This window comes from Curcuma longa, chromosome 20, assembly GCF_044706935.1.
Source record: "Curcuma longa cultivar G26 ecotype Majalengka, Jawa Barat chromosome 20, ITB_CL_G26_1.1, whole genome shotgun sequence".
Classification (NCBI taxonomy): domain Eukaryota; kingdom Viridiplantae; phylum Streptophyta; class Magnoliopsida; order Zingiberales; family Zingiberaceae; genus Curcuma; species Curcuma longa.
Genome location: NC_133880.1, coordinates 4,996,060 through 5,023,024, shown reverse-complemented (window position 1 = coordinate 5,023,024; position 26,965 = coordinate 4,996,060). Strand labels below are relative to the sequence as shown.

General features: G+C 35.7%; 4 protein-coding genes across 6 annotated transcripts; 1 reads left to right on the top strand and 3 right to left on the bottom strand.

The window, feature by feature from the left end:
- Nucleotides 1–676: 676 nt before the first annotated feature.
- On the bottom strand, nt 677–9,118 carry LOC141813992 (AT-hook motif nuclear-localized protein 10-like). 3 transcript variants are annotated; one of them, XM_074701993.1, is made up of 6 exons: nt 8,754–9,118; nt 6,569–6,621; nt 5,388–5,549; nt 2,356–2,514; nt 2,066–2,264; nt 677–1,038 (listed from the first exon to the last, which is right to left on the bottom strand). In XM_074701993.1, exons 1-6 carry the CDS (start codon nt 9,088–9,090, stop codon nt 986–988), a joined length of 963 nt encoding a protein of 320 aa, XP_074558094.1. In that variant the 5' UTR covers nt 9,091–9,118; the 3' UTR covers nt 677–985. The 3 variants fall into 3 exon arrangements, with proteins under 3 accessions (XP_074558094.1, XP_074558095.1, XP_074558096.1); XM_074701994.1 differs by having other exon boundaries at nt 5,388–5,519; XM_074701995.1 differs by having other exon boundaries at nt 5,388–5,519; nt 6,584–6,621.
- Nucleotides 9,119–9,396: 278 nt separating this feature from the next.
- LOC141813309 (uncharacterized) lies at nt 9,397–12,339 on the top strand. The gene is made up of 7 exons (XM_074701249.1): nt 9,397–9,593; nt 9,806–9,941; nt 10,525–10,609; nt 10,690–10,737; nt 11,707–11,807; nt 11,909–12,060; nt 12,145–12,339. The coding sequence occupies exons 1-6, from the start codon at nt 9,431–9,433 to the stop codon at nt 12,039–12,041; spliced, it is 666 nt and encodes a 221-aa protein (XP_074557350.1). The 5' UTR covers nt 9,397–9,430; the 3' UTR covers nt 12,042–12,060; nt 12,145–12,339.
- Nucleotides 12,298–13,802, bottom strand: LOC141813308 (F-box protein At2g32560-like). The gene is made up of 5 exons (XM_074701248.1): nt 13,166–13,802; nt 13,010–13,089; nt 12,720–12,886; nt 12,575–12,649; nt 12,298–12,485 (listed from the first exon to the last, which is right to left on the bottom strand). Exons 1-5 carry the CDS (start codon nt 13,661–13,663, stop codon nt 12,298–12,300), a joined length of 1,008 nt encoding a protein of 335 aa, XP_074557349.1. The 5' UTR covers nt 13,664–13,802.
- A 635-nt stretch (nt 13,803–14,437) lies between these two features.
- On the bottom strand, nt 14,438–25,827 carry LOC141813518 (uncharacterized). Its single transcript, XM_074701485.1, has 11 exons — nt 25,344–25,827; nt 22,019–22,059; nt 20,580–20,688; nt 19,078–19,145; nt 18,914–18,991; nt 18,205–18,269; nt 16,711–16,777; nt 16,424–16,606; nt 15,361–15,417; nt 15,172–15,267; nt 14,438–14,785 (listed from the first exon to the last, which is right to left on the bottom strand). The coding sequence occupies exons 1-11, from the start codon at nt 25,762–25,764 to the stop codon at nt 14,633–14,635; spliced, it is 1,338 nt and encodes a 445-aa protein (XP_074557586.1). The 5' UTR covers nt 25,765–25,827; the 3' UTR covers nt 14,438–14,632.
- Nucleotides 25,828–26,965: the final 1,138 nt, after the last annotated feature.

Here is a 26,965-nt window from a genome sequence, read left to right as displayed (position 1 = left end):
CTGACGGTGGTCGGACGGCGCGACAAGGCAACAACAATGACAGTAGGTCAAAGAGTCGCACACAGGTCCTACACGGATTTATTGTGCAGGATAGCAATCTCGTACAAAGATAACACTCCATGAACATCTACTATTATTTTTTTATTTTTTTAAGATTTAAGATTTAAAATATAATATTTAAGGTTCTCATGTTTAAGTTAAAAGAAATAAAAAATAAAAAAATAACACTGGAGGCTTACGAATAAATGTATATATATATATATATATATATATATATATATATATAATATTTAAATTTTGCCCAACTAATACTATATTCACAGGCATAAAAGAAGTACAGCTTTGAGAAATATAAAATTATAATGCACCCTTTAAAAAATTTTGAAACCTAAGCGCATAACTAAACAAATTAATTTGAAATATAATTTACCTAATGAATACAAATTATTATTTTTTAAATCCTTATTTAAAAATATTTCCGAGAAAAAAGAGAATTTGCAAAGTTTTATATGCTTTAATTCTTCAAAGCTTTAGCACACTATTCAATTTCACCAAAACTTTTCTCCAGTACAAACCAACACAACACCTTTGCACTCCAGTTGAAATATTTGCAAAGTTTTGAAGGAAAATAATAATAATAATAACAATCATAACGATCTTTCTTTCTTGTCCTGGACTCTTTTTCCTGTTGGTGGTGCCTTATAAGACTTTGAGGTTCATAGCAACCCCAATTTGTGCCAAAACAATTGATAATGATTTACATTTAGAAATTATTTGCAAATACAAATATGATGTTACATTCAAGACTGAGATTTAGAAGACGATAAGGTTGTAGCGAGGGCTCTCCTGCTCGATTGTGCAGCGAATACATTCAAGATAGGAGCACAACTATTGCCCGACCGTTAGTAAAAGCTATACATGAATTTGTTCGACGATTCTCTCGTGTTAATTTGTTCAACTAGTGCCTTACATCCTATAAATTAACTTAGTCATCATCTAAGAAATGAGATGCTCCACTGTGCCTGTCCTCTTGCCTTCCTGCGAAAAGAAGAAACAAGCCTGTGAGACTTTGGAGACATCAATCATGATAACAGATTAAAACAGCACCATACACATGTTCTCTACCTGCTAGAGGAATTAAGATAACAGCCATATTTAATAATTTAGGTTTAGGATCTGTACGTTGACTCCTTTATATTGTTTGCCATTACCTTTACATTGAAATAATGTAATGAAATCTTTCACTTTCCTAAATTCTATATGCTACCAAAGCTCTCTTTCAAGGTTTAGAGTTTCAGAGGTATCTATTGTGTTGTTGTATGCATAGTTACAGGAGAAGCCCACTCAAGAGATTAGTTCCTAAAATCAATGTTCATTCTGGTTTCGCTCATCGGTCTAATTTTTATTTCTTGATGTGTTGGCTGATCTATTTACATTTGGCTGCATATTTGTATTATGTTTCTCATTTTATTATTGTTGCATTCAGTATATGTTGTTCTTATGAGACTTTTCTAATTTATATAACAAGCTAAACAGAGATAGTATGAATCTTATAGGTATAGCTCAAAGATTGTCAAAAGTATTAAGATAATAGGAACAATGGAGTAGTGGATTTAAGTCTCATATTGATAATTTAGGTTTAAGTTTCGTACATTGAGTCCTATACATGTAACTATCCTTTTACAACAATTGAATACAATATTTTAATTTACGTTATGGTTTAAGAAGCCATACATGCATCAATCAGGCCTAAGGTCTATGGACAATGAAGGTTACTTGACTAATTTCATATGCATATCCATGTTATTTCTGTGCGTGCTATTTGAATTGCAATATCGCAATGTTTGAATAACTACAATGACATGTTCTAATAAAGATAAAGTAGCAATAATATGCGATCGTGCAAAAAATGCAACATGAAATAAATACATCAAAATGTTTTTTTTTCAACACTTCATACAAAGACTTTTGTTAATGATATGTCAATGAAGTAACCAAATGAGAATTTTAAGCTTTAAGAAACCTTTAAGCGTAACTTCTTCAAGACTTCTAATGTAACACAAACCTGACCAATCTGTTGGAGATTGTATGACATGATTGATTTCGCTACCATATCTTCCTGTGAATTCTGTTAATGATCCAAGTGTGGCTGTACTAAATGTTAATCCAGCATTTAAAGAAGTGGGTAACTTTCCAGTAGAAGCTGCTGGTCTAGTATCAATAGAGCAACCGTCACTGTCAATTAAAAATGACCCAGCAATTACCTGCAACATATCGACTGAGAATGTCAATTAAACAGATGTACCATATAGATGTTAGAAACAGGAGCTTAGTGATACCAGATTAATGGTTCACCTGTACAGGCTCTGCAGCCACCAAAGGGCCTTTGACACCACCCCCCACTACACGACCATCAGCCCCAGAAAGGCATATACTTAGTCCACCAGTCCTCAAATCCCCATCAGCTCTATTATGCACAAAGGAGCCAGAAAGTGATAGAATCTCGAACTTCCCCTGGAAAAGTTACATAGGAAGTTTTTTAACCTATGTGTAGAGACAGGATTCTACTCAAAAGAAATCAGATTGCAGATATAAAAGTGAACCACCCTAAGTAGTGTTAAATAAAGGTTTAAGTAGTTAACAAGTAAAGTTGTATGGGAGAAATAGCATGCAAGGAAAGCAAAAGGCAGGTGCACTAGCAATGAACCGAGCTAGAAAAATGGCACGGGTATGAATAGGAGTATTGTTATTCTTAGGTCTCTTTTATTATACTGTTATCAAGTGGGAAACCTCCTAGAGAGCAAGAGTTACACCCCCATGGCGTGACAAGTATAGGACATCAACAGGAGATAATATAATCACAAAAGGTGCATTTGGTTTGTGATGACCTGAAAAGTTACTTGGGAGTGTATCAGAAAATTGTTTTTCTAGGATAGCAATAGAAAAACACTTGCCCAAGCTAATGATCTTAGATTATCATGAACTAGGAACCTTTAGAATAAAGGCTTAGACACTTATAAAAATTAGTGATATACATATGATAAATATATTACCATCATCATTGCCAAGCTGTGAACATTACCAGGCTGTGTCAGTCACAAAAAAAGAAAGGAAAAAGTTGAATCGTGATCCAAATACTCATGGCTTGCTCTAAGTCAACTGCTCAACCTACAGTAGATCCCATTTTTCCATCAACAAAGATTGAGAAAGACGAGGTTACTCACCTTGTATGTTTGTAATAATTGGACTAAACCCACACACTTGCAAACCGAATTTTAAAACCACAACGAAAATCAAATTTCGATCTCAACAAAATAAAATGTTATCCTGTATACCAACCATATAATTAAATTTCTCCATTCTAAATTTGAGAAAATACAAATTCCTCCTTAATTAAATCTCCCTTGGAATGTAATCTCATCTATCAAAATTAACTCTCAAAGAGAAAATGAAATTCAATCAAATTATTTGATTAATTAACTATCCACAGAAATCTTTCAACAGTTATTTCCAGCAATTACTTGATTAACAAGCTAAAAACTTATACTAAAAGGTCTAGGACACAACTAGACCTGCCCACGGGCCGGGTCCAGCCCGGACCCGGACCGGGTCAAACCCGGACCCGGCCCGGGTCAAACCCGGACCCGGCCCGTTGACCCGGTTAGCCGGGCCAAACCGTAACCGGCCCGGCAGCCTGCCGGGCCGGTTAAGGTTCAAGGTCTCTTGAACCGGCGGTTCAGCCGGTTAACCGCCGGTTTGAACCGCCGGTTCAAACAGTAACTATGGTTTGAGTTTTTTTGGGCTTTTTTTGATTTTTTTTAACGGTTTTTATATTTTTTAATGCGTGTTCAATCATTTATATATAAAATATATTTAATTAAATTACAATTTAATATATTGTTGCTAGGGATCGAACCATGACATTCTGAGACACAAACACATGTACTCACCACTGTTCTATAATACCTTTTGTTTGTAAAAGTAATATAATTATATATATACTATATTTATATTTATTTTAATTCAAATCTATTTTAAGACGCCGTTGATGGGGAACGAACACAATTCTTACCGGTCTTGGAATATGCACCACTAAACTATATTGACTTTTCTCTCTTTTTTTCAATATTTCTTTTATATAAATTTTAAATTTTAAATTTTTTAATATAATAATCTCGAACCGTCGTGAACCGTCGCGAACCGTGAACCGAACCGTGAACCGGCGGTTCCGAACCGTGAACCGTAACCGTCTTGGACGGTTAAGGTTAAGGGTCGACCTGCCACGAACCGTCGAACCGGCGGTTCCGAACCGTCGAACCGGCGGTTCCGAACCGTGGTCGGGTCTAATCCCTGGGATGTAACTAGAAATGAGAATATCACATTTCCTGACCAAAATACAAAACAAAATGATATACATCAACCAAACTAATTATTCCCTAGAGACAATATTTCGCAAATCTAGGAGCATTTCAAATATCTATGTGCCATTCTGTTACATCAAATGGCTATTCAATGAATATCTGATCATCTACTGGGAAAAGAATTTGATTCAAAAAAAATGAACACCAGAGAATATATAGTTAAAATACAACAACAGAACGAGAACAAGCACTCTGTCATTGAGTAGCACATCTTAGTTATTCTTGATGACGTGGATTCAATTATTTGGAGCCCTCAATAATTCAAATAGCAATTTACCAACCAATGGATTATGAAACTTCCCAATGTCTAAACATACACCGAACAAAAGCCATCCAATTTCCAAGAGAATGTTAAAAATTTTATAAATTATCTTTTATAAAATCCAGGTTAGATTCTGTTGAACTATATTTCAAAATCCATAACCAATGTTAAAAGGAAGTCCCCAACCAATTTTGTTGAGTTGAGACAGATTGGCTAGTTTGTTTTCAGAATCACTTGCTGGTTCCTAGCATTGAGAGTCCCAAGTGAATGATTTTTCTTGAACATGCAGAATAAGTAACTTAAATCAAGCCACGAAATAGCTAGAAATCAGCTAAACAACAGCAATGGTACATTGATAAATATTGTTAGCAAAAAAAATAGTGAACTAAAAATAGAGACATAAAGTGGAAGCAAAAGCAGAAGATTTGGCTTAGTGGTTTAAATTCTCCAAGTATACAAATTGTATGTCATGCTGAAACAACTACTACAAATATATATGCATGCATGTAGATGTGGATGAAGTGGATGCGGGTGCAGAAGCAGAAGATTTTGGCTTAGTGGTCTAAATTCTCCAAGTAAACAAATTGTATGTCATGCTGAAACAACTATTACAAGTATATATGCATGTAAGCAAATGTGAATAAAATGTTTCAACAAATCATGAAAGAGGCAAAAGAAGTACAAGAGTTAAAAAGGCAACTTGCCTCATAGGTCACAGATCCTCCAAAGACTGCTGGATGAAGAAGAGATGCCTTAGAAATTGAACCAGAGGCTGCAAGAACACAAAATGTGTGTTCGAATTGTTGTACAAATGACATGATTTTCTGTGCCACATCCTTTCCAAAAGAAAATTTTGTGTTACTAAGCTGCAGATAAAAGGTATAATAATTTTTATATCATTAGAAATGATAAAGCTAAGGAAAAAAATGCAATGAGGTCTTTTTGAAGGACAAGGTAATATGCTTAACAGCTGACTAAATCTTCAATGTAACATAACCAAGGATATGTAAGTGGGGACTCGCAAATGAAGACTTATCATAATTCATTAATGAACATCAAATGATGGAATGTTCCACAGAATTTATATAAGGCAACATATCTGAGTTGTTTCCATTGGGTGAAGAAAAGAATTAGGGAGGAAAGAGAAAAAATGAGTAATTTTTGTGGAAAAGTTCAGTAGGGAAAGAAATTAGGGATTTTTTCCCCTTTCCCTCAAAAATTGGTCCAGTGAAATTTAGTGAAAGCAATGATGAAGGCACCTCACCTACACTTGTTATCGCTTCAATCTTTAGCCCTAACTACACAAATTCACTTACCTCCTTTTTTATAATTGACAAGTGCAGACAAGTTAGAAGGATGAAAGTTTAAATTTATCTCTTCAAATATAGGTCTTCCATATCTCTCTAATATATAAAATCTACCATTGAAAGGAGAAGAGCAGTGATACTAGGGGTTGCAAGAGGGAGTCATCATCCTCTGCCTGCCTCTTGAGGGCGGCGAGGTCATCCAAGGCAACAAGCTTAAGCAACAATGTTGACATCTCTGTTGTTGGCATACTATCTAGCATAGTACAGATTTTATTTTGTTTCTGTTGTTGCCAATCTCAGGAGTTAGCCATTGCCCTCCTAAACTAGAAATGTCATCATGTGTCTCATAGTACAGATTTATTTTGTTTCTGATCCTCCTATCATTTAAAATTCATGTCAATTATTCACTTGTCCCTCTCCCTCCCTCCCTCCCTCACCAAGTGGATGTTCTGGCTCCATAATTGAATCTGGGTATTAAGCTCCGGATTAAAGACAACTGAACCAGAAAAAATGTGCTTGCTTTCAAGTGCATGGAACAATTGGAATAGATTTAATAACTGAATAAAAACTTAAAACACCTCTCCAGCCATAACTGTAATGACATGTGTCTTGAAGCCATGCCCTGCATTTCCTGAAAAATAATTTGGCAATGAATTGTTGCAGCTGCACATGGAATTTCAAGTAAACTGAGAAATTAGAAAAATGTTATCATCTCTACTCTGAATAAAGAGCACACAATCATTCTGAACCTTTAGGTAACCATGGCAAGATATATGCCATTTGGCACATAGACTAAAATATGCAAAAGGGAATTTAGCAAGGTAGACGTATGCAAACAAGCAATTGCAAAAGTATAAATCATGGAAAACATTAGAACAAGTAATGGATTGAATGCACAAATGACTGATGAATGAGAAGAGAAGACTCAGAATTATCTTGTCAGTTACTGCAAGCAAGTATCAGAAAATGATGATATCCATTATTAACATGATTGGATCTTTGACAAAAGAATTATCTACGGATGTTCTTCAAGGATTTTGTGTCTGTGTGAGTTGAGGGAAGGGAGCAAGAAAAGTTCAAAAAAGGAAGCAAAAGCAATGCCACATCAAAGATAATGCATTTTGAGTACAATCACACATGATTTTGAAGAAGGGTATGCATGTGGAAGACCCGTGGTTCTGTGGTTCAGATTAGTTTGTACACATGCAACATGCAAGCACAATAGTAGATGCATATGCTTAGAAGTATTTAACTTCAATGAGAGTCTAATGGCAATAAAAAAAGTACATGAAATATAATTTACACTTAACATATAATAGGTAAAAGGAAAACAACATTCAAATTCTTAAAACTTAAATATGTTAGACTAGAAGACTTCCCTTTGAGATAATCACAAATAATTCTTTTTCCTAATTTTGTAACATTTTTTCATCGAGGAAACTCTTCCTTTTTCCGTTCTATTGGTTCTAAATATTGGAGGAAAGTAACATAAATTCAATTGGGCATTGCTTATTGTCTAATTTATCCTACTATAATCTTGGGATGAACTAATCACCAGTTTAATATATTTTTCCGCCAATTGATGATTAAAACAATATGAGGTTGTAAATGCATATGAGGGCATGAATCCTACATACGTATTAGCCACATCTCTTTTATAAAACAGTGATCCACTTACAAAAAAAAAAAGGAAATTAAAGAAGATGGTCTTTCTCAGACAAACTGAAGTATATATTTATGTTTTCCTTTTTATGGATTGATCAAAATTATCATGAATAGTGAAAGACAATTAAAAAATGAGTAAATCAAATAAGGATTGGTTGTTGCACAATGACAGTGAAAAGAATCTTAAAGTCCCAATAGCTGTGGGTTAGTTGGATACTTGGATAGGTCCTTTTTACCATTAATCCATAATTCAAGCAAGTTGCAAATCTCATGTTAGTTGCTATGTATAAGTTATATGACAGCTACATAAAATTCTACGGCTTGTAACTATACCTCATAACTTACCAATTATAATATCTCTATATTAGCTTAACAATTATATTATCAATAAAATAATGTTTGCTTATGAATAATCTTATAGCTTATAATATCTTTATATTAGCTTATATTATCATATTATTTTTTCTATTTCCTTATAACCCTAAATTACCTCTCACTCTCAGTCGCTCCTGCTCCTAATGAGAGCACCAAAGTGACGCCACTAAAACTTTAACCCACCTCTTTGACACAAGCTACTCCTTCCCTCATGACATGAGGCCCTTCCTTTCCTCTGACACAGACATGAGGCTCTCTCGCCTCCTTATGGCTTACAACAGAGATTTGTTTCCTTGCGAGACACTCCCTTTCTTTCTTCCTTCCACTTGCTCTCTGCAAGTGAGTTTGGCTACTCTAGACGCATTTTTTGTATCCGCACTCATACCATATTGTGTCGACAGAAGTACAATGAGATAAAATGTTGAATCCAAGTATCAGAGTTGATGAAAATAAAATATCACACTGTGCCTCATGTGTGCACATGAATCTCAAGCGCACAGGATACAGCCCGTTAGCGCCCATCAAGCCTGCAGTGCTATCTGCACTGTTCATGTACCATATGACTGCCCATGAGCTTTGCACATGATTCCACCATGTGGCTCCACAACTAGTGCCAATCCCAAGAACATTACTTTGTGGATGAAGTTGTATTCATATGTCTTCATTTTCTTCCAAAAGTTAGATATGAGACAATATGGAGAATTCATGAAGCAGCTAACTAACCGAGCGCCGCGAGCTTAGGTTTCTTCGACGAGGAGGGCGAGGCAGAGGAGCCGTCTTTGGCGCGAACGAAGGCGGAAGGAGAAGTCGGGGACGAGGAAGGAACGGTCATAGGCTTGGGTTGGGAGGATGAGCGGGAAGGGGGCGGGGGTCCGTACTTCCTCGGCCTGCCGCGCTTCCTCCGGACGGGCTCCGCGGGGGGAGACGCGTAGGCGGCGGAGGCTCCAGAGGAGAACATTGCGTTGTGTGCGGAAGAGGAGGAGGTGACTCCGCCGCCTCCACGGTGGTGGGGATGGTGCGGCGAGTAGGCCGAGAAGAGGGCGCCATCGACCCCATCCATGCTCGGTGGAGAGCAGAGCAGGCGGGAAGGAGATGTGGGATTTGGGATGGGGAATTTTTCTCATTTTTTAGATTTTTAAATTATCTCTCTTCCCAGATAATGATTTATTATTATTATTATTATTATTATTATTATTATTATTATTATTAGTAACACTAGTAAGACCGTAACCGATACATATTGGGCCAAATTAATTGGGCCGGCCCATCTCAGGAAACAATTGGATAGGGTGAATTGGGCCAGGCCCATCTTTTTCTCCTTTTTAGGTCACCTCGAAAGAAAGGGCGTAGTGAAGGCTGACTGTCGAGTTCGCCGCTCCGACTCCCAGGCGACGGCGAAAATGGCGGCTTTGAAGCTGTTCTCCCTTAGGAACGCACTCCGATTTACTGTGGCTCCTCAGAGCCACCCCCTTATTCGCATGAACTTGCTGAGACGCCTGTCGACGGAGAGCGAAATGGCTCAGGATGCTTCGGACGATCCGTTTCTTAAACCTCCGGAAAAAGGTGAGTTCAGTCATTTACTTTCTGCCTTTTCGTTGTGGATGCTTGTTGTTATGCGACATTTTTGCCTTTCTTTGTCGATTTTTTTTGCTCTCTCTTGATCATGTCTAACTCTCAAATTTATTTCTTGATCAAATTGCAATTTTCTTTCAAATGTATTTGCATCACAGAACATGGCACTGGAAATTTGATGTTCATAACCTTTCTGTGTGCAGGTTTGGTCTATGCAAAATTGACCGGTATTGGGTGGAATACGCTGAAGACTGATATTATTAATTTATTGGAGGGATGTAATTTGTCAACTGATGATATCAAGGTTGAATATACGAAGGGATACAGTCCAGCTGGCATGTAGGTCTTTCTTCCTCTTCTAAATTTGTGATTATTCGTATTATTTTTGATTGATTACTAGGGCTTTGTCTACTGAGGGAGGAAGAAGGGAAAGAAAGCAAGAGTGTTGAGGAAGGGAGAACGAAGGAAGGAGAAGTGAGGGGTTTTCTTTGATTTATCTAAAAGAAGATAAAATGAGAAAAAATGACAATAATAATCGTTAGATATTTTGTCATTTTCCAAGATATGCATGGTTAGACTGGTCTTGAAGTTTTATCTATAAGGGATTTTATCTCTCTCTTTTGTTGCTTTGATTGAAACTTTTATGTGATCTACAAGGATATGGATGGTATTTAACTATTTATAAAACATCATGTATATTATTATGGAGAACAAAATAACACGCAACCATCACTGTCAATTATCAGCCTCATTTGATATCTCAGCAGTTGAATCATGATTTCATTCTATTGATTTTTGTCTGCATTAGTAGAGTGATTTGCTTATGTTCCATTCCTCTTTAGTTTGCCACTTTGTGTTTGTTCCTCTTAATTTGTATATAATATCAATTATCTAATTGTTAAATTACCATCTATAAGAATAGGCTGTTGCAATTTCCATCTAAATCTGCATTTGACATGGCATTGACGCAAAATTCTAAGAAAGGTCGCCTATTCAGGATAGACGAGGTAATAGAATGGAGTCTAACCTGAACTGGTATATTTTGTAAAATTCATAGTTAAATGATCAAATGTACTATTATATGCAGGTTGATCGTTCCTATTGGGACCTAACAATGTCATATGATGGCAAAGCTGTGAGTAGACTTTCTCATTTCTTTATTAAAAACTTCAAATCTCAGTTAAAGACATTTAAAAGCAAGAGTTCATTATGTCATTCTCCTGTTGATTCTTAATTGTAAAAAATTCAAGAGTTCATTGTCATTCTCATTCTTTGTGAAATTTTTCAAATTTCAGTTATTTGACTTTCTTCTGGTGTAAGTGGATTTTACACCATATTGAAGTATAATGAGGATGTTGGAAATAATAGTATATTGCAGTTAATGTCCTTATAGTTAGAAAAATTTAGGGTCCAATAAAGGGATAAAGTGTGATGGAGGATTCAAGAGAGAGATCTGAACATCAGCACTATAATTTGTAAAATCCCACTTCAGATTCTTAGATATAAAATCCCAATTCAGACTCATACTAATGGCCTACAACTTCTTTTGATTATTTTCTTAGTTTTCACTATGTTTGTTATTCATTTGTATCGCAACAAGTGCTATTCAGCCAAAAAATTACCTATTTAGGATTCACAGCTTTCATTGACTAACATTCTGTGTCGCTTGACATGGAATTGCACCTATATATATCACTGACACTGACATCACATCATAACCATGGTACCCTTGAGGAAGATGAGCCCTAGTAATGAGTACCTGGGGAAGTCTTGACCTTGACATTGTCTTCCTTATTTTCCTTTCAAGGTGCAGCAACACCTAAAGGAAGATCTATTATTAAATTCTACCATTACCTTATGTGAAAGTTTTCAATTTTCAAATTGGCACCTGAATTTTCTTATGTCACTATTACCTTGACCTCTGAAATCCTAAATTCTTAGTTTTTGTTTGAAGTTTATATTTTGATTTCAGTTTCATTCGAGCTGCTTTAATTAGGATTCACAAAAAAGATTATTGAGGTTTCCTAAAACTTTGTCAAATTTGAATTTTCACGAACACAAAGGTTATTATGGTCATGGTAATCCCCTGTAAAACACTGGGCAGGTTATGCTGGAAGGACTCCCTCTGAAAGCCAATATGGAGGACGCTGAGCGCTTTTTGTCTGGCTGCAACTTCGATCCCTCTAGATTCCAGTTTTCTATCAGGTGTTATGCTTACACTTTAGTTTTATCTATCTAGTTTTATCTTAATTATGTACACCTTTTGTTATTTCAACTCTAATGTATTGACCTTTCCCTCATCGCAGGCCAGGTTTCCCTGATCCTGTAAGGATTGCAATTGTCCACTTCATGTCGAGGATTGACGCAACAAATGCCTTTTGCTGGAAGAACAGGACTTTCTGCCTCAATAATCCAGTCACAGTGCGGGTTCTCCAGTAGATGACTTGTTGCACTCGAGGTACCTAATATCAATGGATTTTTGTGACATTTTTTTTCTTTTCCATGTTGTTAACCCTAATGCTGCAATGTTCTATGTTACTAGCTCTCAATAATAACTTGGTGAAATGCTGGGACAAGTTGAAAGAATTTTTAGTTGCAGCAAGAAATATGTAATTCTCATCGCCTTTTTAACAACACATGTAGCCTGTATTCTCGCTGTTCTTCAGCTGTATTTCTCCCTTGAGTAAACTCGACTTCAGTCCATAGCATCTGATGGCCAAAGTTGCCTCCACTTGGAGATTTCATCCTTGCTTTTCAGTTTTCTGATTCCTCCATAGTATCCATCTGTTTCACTGCCTTCCTTGTGGTGATCCTTCCTATTAACCAATGCTTGCCTCCACCTAGATCCAGATGTGTACTGGTTGAACTCCAAGACCACAGTATCTGGAAAACAACCAAATAGGAAATTACAAAATCACAATCATCAGCACTGAGAAGGGAGAAGAATTCAAAAAGGTCAGACTACACTTAACCACTGAGATGACAATGGCAGAAATGGCTATTTCCATCACAATATCCCAAGTGACCAATCACTCCATACCACCATCCTGCAAACTTCCATGGCTAACTATGGACGCAAAATTAGAAGAACAAAAAGATGGAACTAGCATGACCAACCATAAGGAAACTCTTTGTTTCTTCTCCACTGGATCTCAATATGGTCACCCGGGTGTAACTCGGAGATACGAAGATCATGAGCAGGACTCTCGATAGGAGGTGGTCTTAGCCTATCCCACTCGACTCCATACTCTTCCACAACTGCTCTTCGTCCATGTGGTGGATACCTAGAAGTAAGTCATGACGAAGAACAACACCAGATCAGCTGAGTTTAACAAGTAAAAACCATCATTCAGTTACAGTTCTGTTCAAAAATAAGAGCTAGCTAGCAATCTTCTCGATATATATACCTCGCGCGAAAGCTGTCGGTGCGTCGATCGTAGCTAACTTCAGCATCGTAGCACGACAGCAGAAATCCCACATGCCCATGCTGCACAGCCACCACAGGGATCAAACTGAGTAACTGAAGAACATGAACATTTTGAGTTTTGGAGTCTGATCGTCACCTCGCGGTTGTAGACCTGAGCAGGGAACCAGAATTGGCCGTTCTCGAGTGCCCGATACAGGGCCATGAAGGAGCCGTCGGGTGGAGACTCGCTGGGCTTCTTGGTCCTCAGCCAGCCGATCGGCAAGACGCAGGCGAGCATTGCGAACCACCGGTTGCTCTTGTAGCCGGCGACAGCCGCAGGAGGAGGAGGAGAAGGAGGAGGAGGAGGAGGAGGAGGAGAATCCTTGCCTGAAGCTACATGGAACTTCCACTCTCTCTGCGCCGCAGGGCCAAACAGCCGCCCCCATTTCTGTCGCACGTGCCTCTCCCAGAGGCGATCGCTCGTGCAAATCTCCCTCAGGGAGCTGCAGACCGCCGCCGCGCGGCACAGCGCCGCCGGCGGCAGCTTCTCGAGAATGCACTCCAGGGCCAGATCCGGCAACTGCAGTATCGTCGCCTCGTTTGACGACTCCACGTTCGCCACTCTGTGGCCGCATCTCTTCCTCGGCGCCGTCATGGTAGAAGATCAAAGAAAAGTATGAACTCAAGCATCCACGGGAATAACCTTTTGAAGAAGAGGGATTTGGAGGAGAGGCAGAGGAAGATGAACTGGAAGGGCCGGTCCTCCTCAGTTCATCTGGATCTTCCTCCCTGACCTGCCAAATCTCTCTTCAGATTAACAAAAATTGGCAGATTTAGAGGGGATTGAAGGGCTTTTATAGGAAAACTGAATTTTGTTGGGTATCCATCCAATGATTGGCTGTGAGAGAATCTAGTGGCTTCTTCTCTTTAATTAGACGGCGGACGATCCAACGTTCCATTTATAGCGAAATAAATGCCCTTCTAGTTGCCTCAAAGATCATTCCAATTTCTTTAACTAGACTAGACGAATGATATTGTTAGTCAACGCACGCCATCCTCACCTCCAATTTCTTTAATGAGATGATGCTATTAGTCAACGCTCTGTTGGATCCACGCAATCCAACTATAATAGTGTTTGAATTAAGGGATTGTTAGCTTAACGATTTTATTACATTTTTCAACGCGAAATCGATCGTGTATTGTATGTGGTCAAATATCGATAGATTAATATTATGGACATTTTCATGCTTTGCTCAACTTGCAGATGCAACCTTTTTATTTTTGACCAAGCAAGTCAAACATGAATGGATATTTATGAGTGCTCACGTCCTGGAAATAGTCAAAAAGATAGAAGGTATAATTCCAACTATTTACCTCTAATTCGATCACCTGATTAACAAGCTGGGAAACGAAAACATGATTCAATGTGTGGAAAATAATGAGAAAATTCAGGCACCCTTTAAGGTCAAGAATATAATAACAATAATAATAATAATACATTGGAAGAAGGGGGATACACAATCTGATCTACTACTGTTTCTTATGTTTGTAGAACTCTCTCTCACATTTGCGATACAGAAAGCTGGTTCATCACGATTGATAGATACCAAATCCTGAGGGGTTGCTATGGATCTTCACTCGATGAAGGTACCTGTGCGGCAACAGGATCTGAGTTAGCCTTGATGTGTTTCCTCTCTGCCTGCAGCGACCGGCATAAAGATTCAAGCTTTTCTTTTTGGTTTTTCACTTTTTCCAGCTGTTTCTTCATTAATTCACGCTTTTGAAACATAAAGAAATAAAACAATTAGCACATTATCGACAAATATAGGAAGGTAGTGAAAAGAGAACAATGGCAAGTTGCGAAAAACATGCACGCAAAGATATGGGCATGCATCTAGTAACAGACAAAGTAATATCGCTACTAACATTTAAAATAATTAAAAACTTGAGACAACTAAAAACACTCTTGATAAAGAAAAAATATTTGATATGTTATCAGACACGTCTTCCATGTTATCGAAATAATTCAAATAATTTTGTTCAAGTTCAAGGTATGCATTAGATAAGAATTTAGCAAAATAGAAAAAAAATTACTTGAGACAACTAATGCAACTGAAGTGCATGGATAAAACTTGAGCCAAAAGTAAGTTAAATTGACCTTACCTCCTCAATGAGCTTCACGATTGCTATATCTGACTTCTCACCTTTGCCCTTCAAGAAATCATTTTCTTTCTTAAGTTCCTTTATTAATTTTGCCATCTGATCAAAGTTCAAGTTACAATCAGCAAGTTCACTTAGTTTTCTTTGATTTGGAGAGGGTTACACGCAATACCAACTAGTAGTTAATCTGACCTTTTCCATCTCCAGCTTAAATGCTTCAAACACCTCATTACTTTTTGACAAAGCATCCTGCATAGAGTTTCAACAGTATGAAACAGACTGTTGATTGAACAAAGTTTAACAAAATGAATAAATAGTTGATAGTCATGAAAACAACTGAACACTCGAGTGGACAAAATACAATAACAGATAGACAATGGCATAGTTTGCAATGCCGGGATGGGTCGATCCAAAAATCTTGATATCAATTGAACCAAATTGACAGAATCAGAATCAACAAAAAATTGCAATTGTAAAAATAAGAAACATACACCAACTATATATCACAAGAGTTAATTGTAACCACCACTAGAATTGACTTGAGACAGGATGCAACTTAAAATGGGATTATTTGTCAAAGTAGAATTAAGAAATGAAAGCCTAGTTCTCTGCAAGCTACAGATGAAGATGGTGGAACTGGCCAAGTGCTCTCCTCGTCAAACTTTTATATTGAGTTTCAGTGGAGAGGAAGAGTAGAGTGGAGTTCTTCCTAGTCCAAGAGTCTAAAGTCTATGAAGGTGATTATTAATAAGGTTTGCAGTAGTAGATATTAGCAACTTGAGGTGGTTGATTGGGATACATGTTGACATCATGTTCCTTGACTTTAATAGAAAGAGATTATAATATGATACAAGTCTTCATGTCACACCCAGCTTTAGTTGGTCATCCTAACAACATGTGTTGGTACGTTATAGCTGCGTCGCTATTTGTTAGATTTACCAAACTCCATGCCTTCTATCTTGTGATCTTGTGTGTTTCACTGCCAAGCAATTGTACCTCTTACTGCTAGGATAATCGGTCATGTGTTTGACCAATGCAACAGCACTGACCAAATAGTGTGTTCTGCCAAGTCGCCATTTAATGGGTTGCTCAGTTTTTTTGCAAGGTGGAATAATTCATTGGAATATTGACTGGCACAACTTGGCACTTCAATCCCTGTTGCCAAGTCAACTTTAGCCTTATAATAATTGGAAAATTAATCTGTATAGCATCCAAAAATTGCTTCACAGAAAGTGCAACATAAACAGACAAAAACCTGGAACTGCTGAAATCTCTCTTCATCAGCTGATAGTTGTAATCTTAAATTTTTCTCTGTTGTCAAAAGCTGTGAAACCTGTTCAGCATATAATTGGATCTGTGTTTGTTCTTTAGCTGACTTCTCTTCCTGTTGCTGAAGTTTGAGATCAGCGAGCTGAAGTTCTAATGCCTTCTGCTGTAACTGTATGCTCATAGTTCAGTAGATGAGGTAAGAGCAGTGAGCCTAAAAGTCAAAAACAGCTCTATACAAATAAAGATGCTAAGATTCTACCTTGTAGACCTTACCTTTTGGCCAAAGTGTTGCTCAGACAGAGCATACTGATCAGCAAGGAGCTTTAACTTATTTCTCAGCCTAAAGAAGGAAAGAAATTCATTATTCAAGCAAACTACCACTACAAAACAAATGAAAGGGTCCTCATTTGGCATGAAGGCAATAAAATGGAAAATTAGTTGAAATGAATATATCGGAAAATAAGCATTTTTAACATAAAAAAGTTGATAATGTAATTTTCATCACATAAAGCATGGCAACAAGCCCATCCTTAACCAATATGTTGCCTAAGTAGCCAACTATCTGATTGACCAATACATGGCAGAAAAAAAACAATATTTATTTGGTCGATATGCTACTTTCAAATCCATGTCAAAGAATCAATTAGATATGTTTCAAAATATGAAAAATAAGAATTGAAGTTCAAATAAGAGCAAGACAAAGAGAAAGAGGACATTGGCCTGCAACAAATGCAGGAGTTATTCAATCACATGGTTTGGGCTCCTAAATGTGGCACCCTTAAGCCAATCTATCCAATTATATTGAAAGGCCCACTGAATTGGGATTTCCCTATCAGGTCAGATCATTTTAGGGAGAATTTTGTGTATGAAGAGATGTCAAAAGGTGCTTATTATTTCTTAGATGAATATTCCTACATCCATGCATACATGATGGTTCATCAAGAATATGCAAGAAAAGTTTTGTAAATAGTTGATTCATCGCTAGAAATGGTCTAGAAGCCAGAGTTTATTATCTGAGATTTTTCTGTTCTAGTATTCTATCTTCGAGTTATTAGTATGTATTAAGTCTTTGTCTATTTAATGAAACATTATTGGATCAAATGACAAAGTGTTGAGATAGGGAAGACTTCTCCAGGATGAAATGAAAACATTTGGTTCATATAAAAAAGGAGAAAATTTTCCTTTTCTTAGCTGTAAAGATATGATGTGGCCATGAAAAAGGGATAAAGTGGACCCAGCTTGACTTTATTCTCTATTTTGGATCTTCGCTTTATGGAATAATATGCTACTGCTAAAGTATAGAAGAATTGTAATCTTAGACTAAAACACTTTTTATTCCATATTTTGAATCTTAGCTACATCGAACAATATGCTACTACAGAAACACAAAAGAGCTGTAATCTTAGATCTAAACACTATGCATGGATGATATGAATTTCCTAAACAAGTTCTTGAATAGAGAACAACCAGAGTCTGCTACACTACATCAAACAATTCCCATTAAATAATGAAAGTGCACTAAGAAATCAAAAATAAGCACACCCCCATGAAATGTTTGTTGCTATTTGCTGCAATAGAACTACACAACCGAGCATTTCAATTTGCCCTTATATGCATCATTTTGAAGAAAAATAAACATTAAGCTACAATCAGACATTGTTAGTGGTAGTGAGTTATGCATCTAAAAAGGAACCCCACAATCAATTTTAATCATTATAAGATATACTTGTTTAAATATATCTAGAGAAGAATCTTCAACAATCTTACATCTCATTTTCATTGAGCTGAGAAAGGCATTCATCTTTTTGCACCTCAAGCTTGTTGCTGATATCCTAATGTAAGGGTGTTAATCAATCAATTTCTTGCATGAAAATAAAAGTACAAAAAACTTTAGCATCTAAAAATTGCACAGTTGTAGGAATGATCATTAGACTATAGCAACATACTCCTAAAGGAAGTATGTCTCACAATCGATCACCCAATTCTGAAGCAGCACATTCAGTTGTTATTATACAGTCCAAGTCCAAGTGTCATACTTGAAAAAAAAAAATGGCAATGAAAAAGCAAAAGAAAAGACAAAATCAGCAACATGGCACACTGTTCATAGGATCAAAAAGAATACTGTGCCTGAGATGGTCAGTTGGATTAATGTAAGAAATCCTAAAATACACAAGGCTCAAAAGAAAAAAATGCTACTAATTATGGCATTTTGCATCAGTTTCTTACTGTTGCATTAGAATTCATATTAAGTTCCTTCCACTTGGAACTGTTGTTTATGTTCAGCAGTAAGCAATTTTTTCATAAGTATATTATTCCTTTAGATTTCTAGTTCTAACAAAAATTAGTTGGTCTACAAGCAGTTTGAATAGAAGGTGCTCTCAGGACTCGACTCTAAAACTAAGATAAATGACATGAGATCTAGAAAACCAAAAACCTTTGACGAGAAATTATCATAGCCATTAAATAACATTTATACCTTAATTGCATCACTGAACTTTGTAGATAAATCTTGTCTCATGTTCTGTCCTTCAGTGGATACTCTTTGACATTCATCCTACCAAAGAAAATTATATCAGGGAAAAAGCCCAGTTAAACAAATAAAACAATAGTTAAATATCTTATTCTAGATATGAAATGCACCATCAGCATTTTATTCTGACGTTGCAACTCCCTGCAAAGTGACTCAAGCCTCTCACGAACAGAGATCGCTGCAAGAAACAAGTGATTTAAACAGGTCATTACAATATACTTAACCATGAAAGAGCATAGAACAATACTTGCAAGTCAATATTTCCACACTTGCGTAACACAGAATAAGAACTTCCCTCGAGAAGATGATTAGTAACAGGTAGGGTCACAAAAGAGCCAGACTGAACCATGCTTGAGTGTGGGCAAGCTAGTTTCATTGTCTTGTCAAGCTTATAAAACATGTTTAAGCTAATTTATCAAAAAATAAAAAACCCCTTCTCTAGAATAAGGACTTCCCACAAGGAGATGATTAGTAACAAGTAGGGCCATAAATGAACCTAGCCAAATCATGCTTGACTATTGGCAACCTTGTTTGATTATCTTATTGAACTTACAAAATATGTTTAAGCTAATTTATTAAAAAAAGAAATTGTCAGGCTCGAGTCAAGATTGAGCCACAAATTTTTACCATGCTAAACAACAAGATTTTCATTACAATTTAGTTAAAACATCAATCAAATAAATGAAACTTATATTATCTTCTCATTTTTACCATGTTAGGATAAGTTAGAACTAGAAAATGTATAAGATATTAAGATGTCAATAATAATATAGAAAAATATTATCATAAATAAATACATGTCTTATATATTTGAATAAAAATCCAAAAGAGCTGACATTTATTCTGTTTGACTTATTTTCATGTTTTTCCATGTTTTTCTTCAAAATTTCATGGTTTTCATATCATATGTCATTTAAAAAGGGAAAGAGCACAAATGTTTCAATCTACAAGGAGAAATGTGTAAGTTTAGGAGAAATAAAATGGTTATTTCTTAATTGTCTGATCATCATGTTTAGTCTCTTGTATCTGTGAATGCAAGTATGTTCTACTTATTAGAAATGAAATGCTTATCGCTTACGTGTTTGTTCACCCTGTTTAATTTCTTGTACTTGTGATCAAGCTTGTATATTTTACTTGTTTATTGCTTATTTGTTTGATCACCAGGCTTTCTTTATTATTCTGGTCGCCATGCTTGTGTAACATATTTATTTATTGTTTGTTTAAATCGATATTTGCAATTGTTAGTAGATACGCTAATGTGAATTAGAATTTTGATCATCAAACTCAGTTAAAAGAGTTTAGATGGCAATTGAATGACAGCTTCATAAATTTGGATTTCACAGATCAAAAATTGAATACATTATAGGATCCGTTGTATATGATCCATTGTGTCTATTTTAGAAGATTTTTTTCATAGGATAGTATGCTGCCACTCGGACTTGAACAAAGATGATAATTCACTGATTTAGTTATCAAACAAACTGATGTAAATAAGATACCAACAAAGACAGTCATGAGTTTTAGAATGGAAGTGGAGCTTTCATAAAAATTTCGAGGTTTTCGCTTTATGGACAGCCATACTAAAGTTACATAAATTTGCCCATTAGCTCACCTGCATCTCTTTCTGCTACAACTTTTTGATACTTCAAAGTAAATTCTAGCAGCTCTTTATCTGACTTTGTGTTACGCTTTACAGTTTTACGTTTTGTTTCACTGCTTTCCTGAAACACCATCCAACATAAGACAGTAATTAGATCATAGGTAGTGCAAAGAATCGAAATGCTTTAGAAGTGCAAAGAAAATTACCAAAAAACCAAAGCATCATTCTTATATCCAAATTATGTAAAAGACATGTTGCAACTTATACAGGCATTTAGATAATTGTAGAATGATGTGTAAAAGAAAGAAATATCTGAAGATTCTGGCCTCCATCAGCATTTAGCCATCTAATCCATATAGTGGTACCAAACAAATACTAATAATCAACAATATTTGTTGGATAAATAGTTAGAAATAACAACAATATATTCATTTATGATTATTGATACAAGTGAGTGCATATTTGCAAGCCTGGAAAAAAGTGTAAAAAGTAGCTAGAGAACTAAGTTTGATGATCCGGCACTAGGAAAGTTGTGCAAAAAACAAACATTAATGGTTCATTTACATATTATAAGAGAAACAGAGATGAATTCTAAAAACCCAGAGTCATTTACTCCAAAAAAAAACTTATTTCTAAAGGATTTCAACAGATAAATATAACTTGGAAAGAAACCAACTAGTTAAGCAGTAAATAGTTACTTATATCGCAGTTCAGTTCAACTCTTTCTTTTAGAGTAATATAACATATAGCAGGATTGAAAATATGATAATTGTGAACCTGAAACGAGCCTTTGTATGTCTTAAAGTGGGGAAATAACCAAGAAGTAAATGAAAGTTGAATCTTCTTATTTAAAAAAGAAAAGAAAAGTTTAGGGTGGTCCGTTTGAAAACTGATTTTTTTTTTCTAATTTTCAGTTTTCATTTTTTTAGAAGACAAAATTGATTGCAAAAAACATGTTTGACATGATGATGGTAACAAGCAATTTGTAATCCATTTAAAGATAGATCATATCCATATTAATGTAGCATACATCAAAATCAATTTTATAAAGAAGCAATTGTCATCCACTCAAAGATAAACCATATCAACATAGCAACTGTTAGTTAAAAACAAATGTTTACTCCTATTTAAAGAAACAATTGAAAGGTGAAATATAAAAGGTAGAGAATCGAACTAATCTCATTGTAACAGAACTAGCAAATAAAAAGTATTTTAACAAAAAGAAATTCAACTATTAGGCAATAAGAGTGAAAGACTCACAAAATCAAAACTGAAAGAAGAAAGGAAAAGGCAGATACACCGCCTGAACAATGCAAATTATCTATGGGATCTAAACATATTGAACTCTGAATGTATGCCTATAATATTATTGATGTAATTTTCCAAGTTATTCTAAAATCTACAAATATATTAAATTTTAAGCAATGAGCATATCATGGTATACATACAACCTTTAGACTTGTTGGATGCAATTCCATCTTGTCCTTTGTTTCTGCAAAATCCAAGTGAAAAGTAAAGTTAATGTTATCTTCTTTGAATAGCTAGTGCAACTTCCATTGAGAAAAATTAAGACAACAAACAGGCATATTTGGCATCCATGGTAGGCAATATAAATGATAAGAAATTTTTTTTTAAAAAAACATGCTAGAAAAAAGCATTAATGCAAATCTTGATAAGCAGTGTGAAAATATTTCTCCTAAAAATGCCGCAACTTCTCAAAGCACTTGTTTCTTTGCATAGATAGAAAAGATCATAATGGAAGTAGGTTCAAACAAGACTTTCTTTAATGCAAATAGACTACTTTAAAATAAATTGGTTCAATCAAGTAAATTGGTGTAAAATCTAAAGTATAAATATATTATATTTTGACTCAGTCAACATATGATTTTATTTTAAAACTTTTGATACATCTAGTTTTCTTTGTTTGAATCTTATGAGACTGTCTAAGCCCATTATTTACTTCATTCAAGCAATGGCACAATTTCCATCCGCATATTCTCGTCTCTTTCGTAAGACTGTTGAATAAGATAGGTACTTGGCTCATGTTGCATCAAATGGTATTAGAGTCAACATTGTTCTCATTGTTGCCACATCCACTGCCAACCATACTTCTACTGTATCAATGTTGAGGTTCACACAAATCCACTTAAGATCACCTATGTGCAATAACCCTTAAAAAAAAATTTTTTAAAAATCTAATTCATGAATTAAAATCTCAAGCTGTGTTGGTCACTGAAGTAAGCATTGTAGCTGGTGGACATGATTCCATTCTCGCAGTTGTTAATCTAATACTCTTCACTAAAACCACCAATGTGCCTCATACATTGCCAAGCTATTCTTCCAAAATAGCTAAATTACATTGGTCTACCTTACACTATGGTTTCAAACAGAATTAAGTTTTGTTAGTTTTTATAGGAAACAGTGTGGAAAAAATTTAACACAAGACTAAGTTCACCCTAAATTCTCAAACTAAAGTCATAAATATTTCTTTGGGTAATCTTCCTAAATGCTCAGTTGGACAATTTATAATTTGCCTATGATCATTCTATCAACTAGAACACTTAAAATAAACTGTTCATAGTTGTGCTTGGCTATGCTCCTTACACTTCCATTGACTTGAGTGCCCTTCCACCTAACTACGGTATATCTAAGTTCCTTTGGTGACATATTCATGAATTGCAAAAGAAAGGCAGAGAAAATTTGCCTCACTAATGATGATCACATTATTATTCTTAAGGATCAAGAATCTCATATTGACGTCCCCGGGGCAATGGTGCAGCGGCAAGGTGCCTTCTCAGCTTCACCGGATAAACGGATAAATTTCCCTTAATGGATAGTTGGCCTAATAATGTTGGGCTGATGGGCCTCCTGCTATGAGCGCTTCCTGATTTACCTTGGTGGCCAGTGAGAAATTTCCGTGAGGTCGGCCGGTCACCCCTAGAATTAGTCGGCATAAACTAGATACCCAATGTCAACTAAAAAATAAATAAATAAAAAAAGAATATCATATTGATGATGAGTCATGCTATGATTTACTCAAAGAGATTCCTGGAGTCCATTCAAAAAGCTTCATGTCTGAGTCAGTAGTCCTTTTTCCCATCACCCAAATACTGAGAACCAATGCAAAGAAGTTTGATTTGCCTACTGATATGAATATTAGTTTGATTCTCAACATGAAATATTTAACTACTTAACTTGATATTTTTTAGCAAACTTGAAAACTAAAATTTTATCAGTAATGACCAGCCCAAAGCTCTAACTCTCCCAACCACAATGACAGTAGAGACCCTTTTCAGTGAGCATCAAATATTACTGGTCATTGCAACAATTTCTCATTAAATGAGACAAGATCAGATTTTGAAATGAAATCAAAGAGCTTCATGATTTTGCACTAGATCTTTCACATTGATATCTCTCAAGCCAATCTCTAGAGTCAAGTCCTTCTCAATCGAGGAAGAAAGTTGGAGACTAACCTAAGCTTTATAAACAAATTAAGAACTTATTCTAGGCACGAAAAATAAGCACAAAAAAGACCTAGAACATTCAATGGTTGAATGGAAAACTGAAAATTTTGGCATGAGAATTTGAAATCTAAAGATTGGAAAGGAACTGTCAATTTTTATGGAGATTTGTGAAAAGTATTGTGTGGGTAAACTAAAGGGTTTAGCAAATTTCAAAGATTCTTTAAATGTTCTCAAGTTCTACGCAGCTGATGTTCAATTTCTTTAGGAACGAATTCAAGGTCTAAAATGTGTGCTCCATTTATCTTTTCAATATATCCTTAGCTTTATAAGAGGTTAGTTTAAGGCATTATTGGGATTATTAGTTACTGCTCTTATCTCAAACCGCTATCTCCTTTTCCTCTCCTCTTCTCTACTTTCTCATCACTTCACTTCTATTACTAATATTGTGAATTAAATCAGGAATTTCCATTAATTCCTTGTTTAAAGCTCTCAAGAAAACCCAAGCAAGATGACTTTCAGCGCACGTAAAGAAAATGGTGATATCCTATTGATTGGCACTAACTTTACACAATTTTATATTAACTCTAACATCAAAGAAGTTAGTGTTTATTCTACATAGTTTTTCTTTTGACTTGATGATGAGCAACATGTGAGATGAAATGCAGTGGAAGATGCACAAAAGCTCCCCTTAACATATAAGATGATCATTTTGAATTTGATCTGTATACTCTAACCTCCAAAAGTCAGTTGTTTTGGAGGTCAGTGCATCATGGTTAAATGCTATGGTGTGATAATTATTGGAGGTTGACGCTCATGATTACAACCATTGATAAACCTGGTTGTCATAACCAAAACAAAGAATTAAAGTTGAGTAAATGACTTTGCACCAATTCAAGAGAATGCTTCCCTTCTATGGCCTTCTAATTACTTGATTTCAGCTTGCAAATTAATACCAAACAGCAACTTACAGGCTCAAATTAACACAAGCTTGCATTTGCTATGTGTTCCATGTGTTCAAGCTCAAGCCTTTTAAAGATCAACTTTCCCCTACATGATTTCTACTGGCAAGATTCACTATCATCCTCATTCGTCACATTCCAGTGGAATTTTTGAAGTGGAAAATGTTACTATCCGTAAATGAACAATGTTCTATCCATCTGACAAATCATCAATGCATCATCTACTCTCGACATGATTTACCTATTATGTTTATGGTATCCTTTTGGTTAATAAACTAGGGCGGTAATAATAGTATAAAAGTAACTAAAATATAATAAATAATACGGTGTAAAAGGGAAAGTTTTTTTTTCACCTGTTTCCGAACTCTTGCTGTCTCTTTGGCTGTTGTTTCCTTCAGTCGCCGTACCTAACAAAACCTCATTCTTCGCCGGTATACTTGACTCGGATGCCTCATTACCGGGTTTTGACTCCGAAATCCCGTCTCTCCCCGCCGAATCGGGACAATCTTCGACGCTGTCCGTTTTCGCCGAAAGGCCCGTAGATGCGATCAGCTTCTCCGAACCATTCACCAGGAGACCCGGAGATACGGCTTCCGCACCTGACCCGGAGGGCGGAAGATACGGGTCGACGAGCTGTTCGTCCGGTGGTTGGAGATCGACGAAGGCCTCTTTGTAGTCGGGAGGCGGAGGCGGAGAGAGGTCAGCGGAAATCTCAACGAAGCCGTCGGGCAAGGAATCAGCTTCCGGGAGGCGGTTCGCCGGAGAAACCTCCATTTGTTGCAGATCGCCGAAGAAGAGCGAAGACAGACCGACCGACGGCAGCGAAATGGAGAAGAAGAAGAAGAGGATCGGAGGAAGAAGGTCGACTGGTCGAGGAGGGGGCTCGGCGTTTAATAACTCACGCTGGACTCTTTACAATTATTATAATGATTAAATATTTGAAAAAAAAAAATAGTTCAAATTTATTTTAAAATAAGGAAGATTTTTATAAGTTATAACAAAGAAAATACTGTAAAATTACGTCAGATATTAAATTAAGCCTAAAATTTAATAAATCTTTAAAATGAAAATTATTGATAATTTTCAAAAAAAAAAAGTATCAAATTTACAATAAATTTTTTAAAAAAATTGTTGTTAATTTTAACGATATTCTTTATGACATTTAAGCAACAATTGTTGGTCATCATCATCTTTCCATTTAGCAATGATAATCTGAAATCTCCGTCTATAATGATAATTATTAATTACTTTTTATTGCTCTTGAATCGAACCAAATCAAATTTATGCTTCTCTTTCTATAGTATTATTTGGCTCTACACCCAACTCTCAACCACTTTTCTAGATCTATACATGCTTTCTGAACACCTCATAAGTTTGAAAATATTTTTCCAACACCTCATGATTCTGTCTGATTCTTGAACACCTTTTGATTCTAACACCGATTCTCAATTATTTATTAACTTCGACTTTGATTCCCTAAGGGCATCTCCAATAGGAGATATTTGATGGGGATGGAGGGGATATTTGAGAGGTGATTAGAAATCACCGGGCAAAAGGTTTTGCCCGGTGATTTCAATTATTTTATTATAAAAAAATATTTAATAATTAAAATTAAATAAAAGAAAGATATTAGATTAGATGAGATAAATAGATGAGATAGTGATAATAGGTGGGATATAGTTAAATAAATAATATTATTAAATTAATTTTATTTAATATTAAATTAAAAATTATAAATAATTTTATTTAAATATAAATTAATAAAATAAAGATGGGACTTATAAATATTTAGTTATGATATTTGAAAGTGATATAGTGATAATAGGTGTAACTCATAAATATTTGATTTGTGGTATATTTGATTGTGAAAGTTGAGATATTTGAGTAAAGAGATATTTGATTGATGACGTGGACGTGGGGACCACAAATATTTGGATAAAATATTTGGTGGCATTGTGGATGCCCTAATATCGTA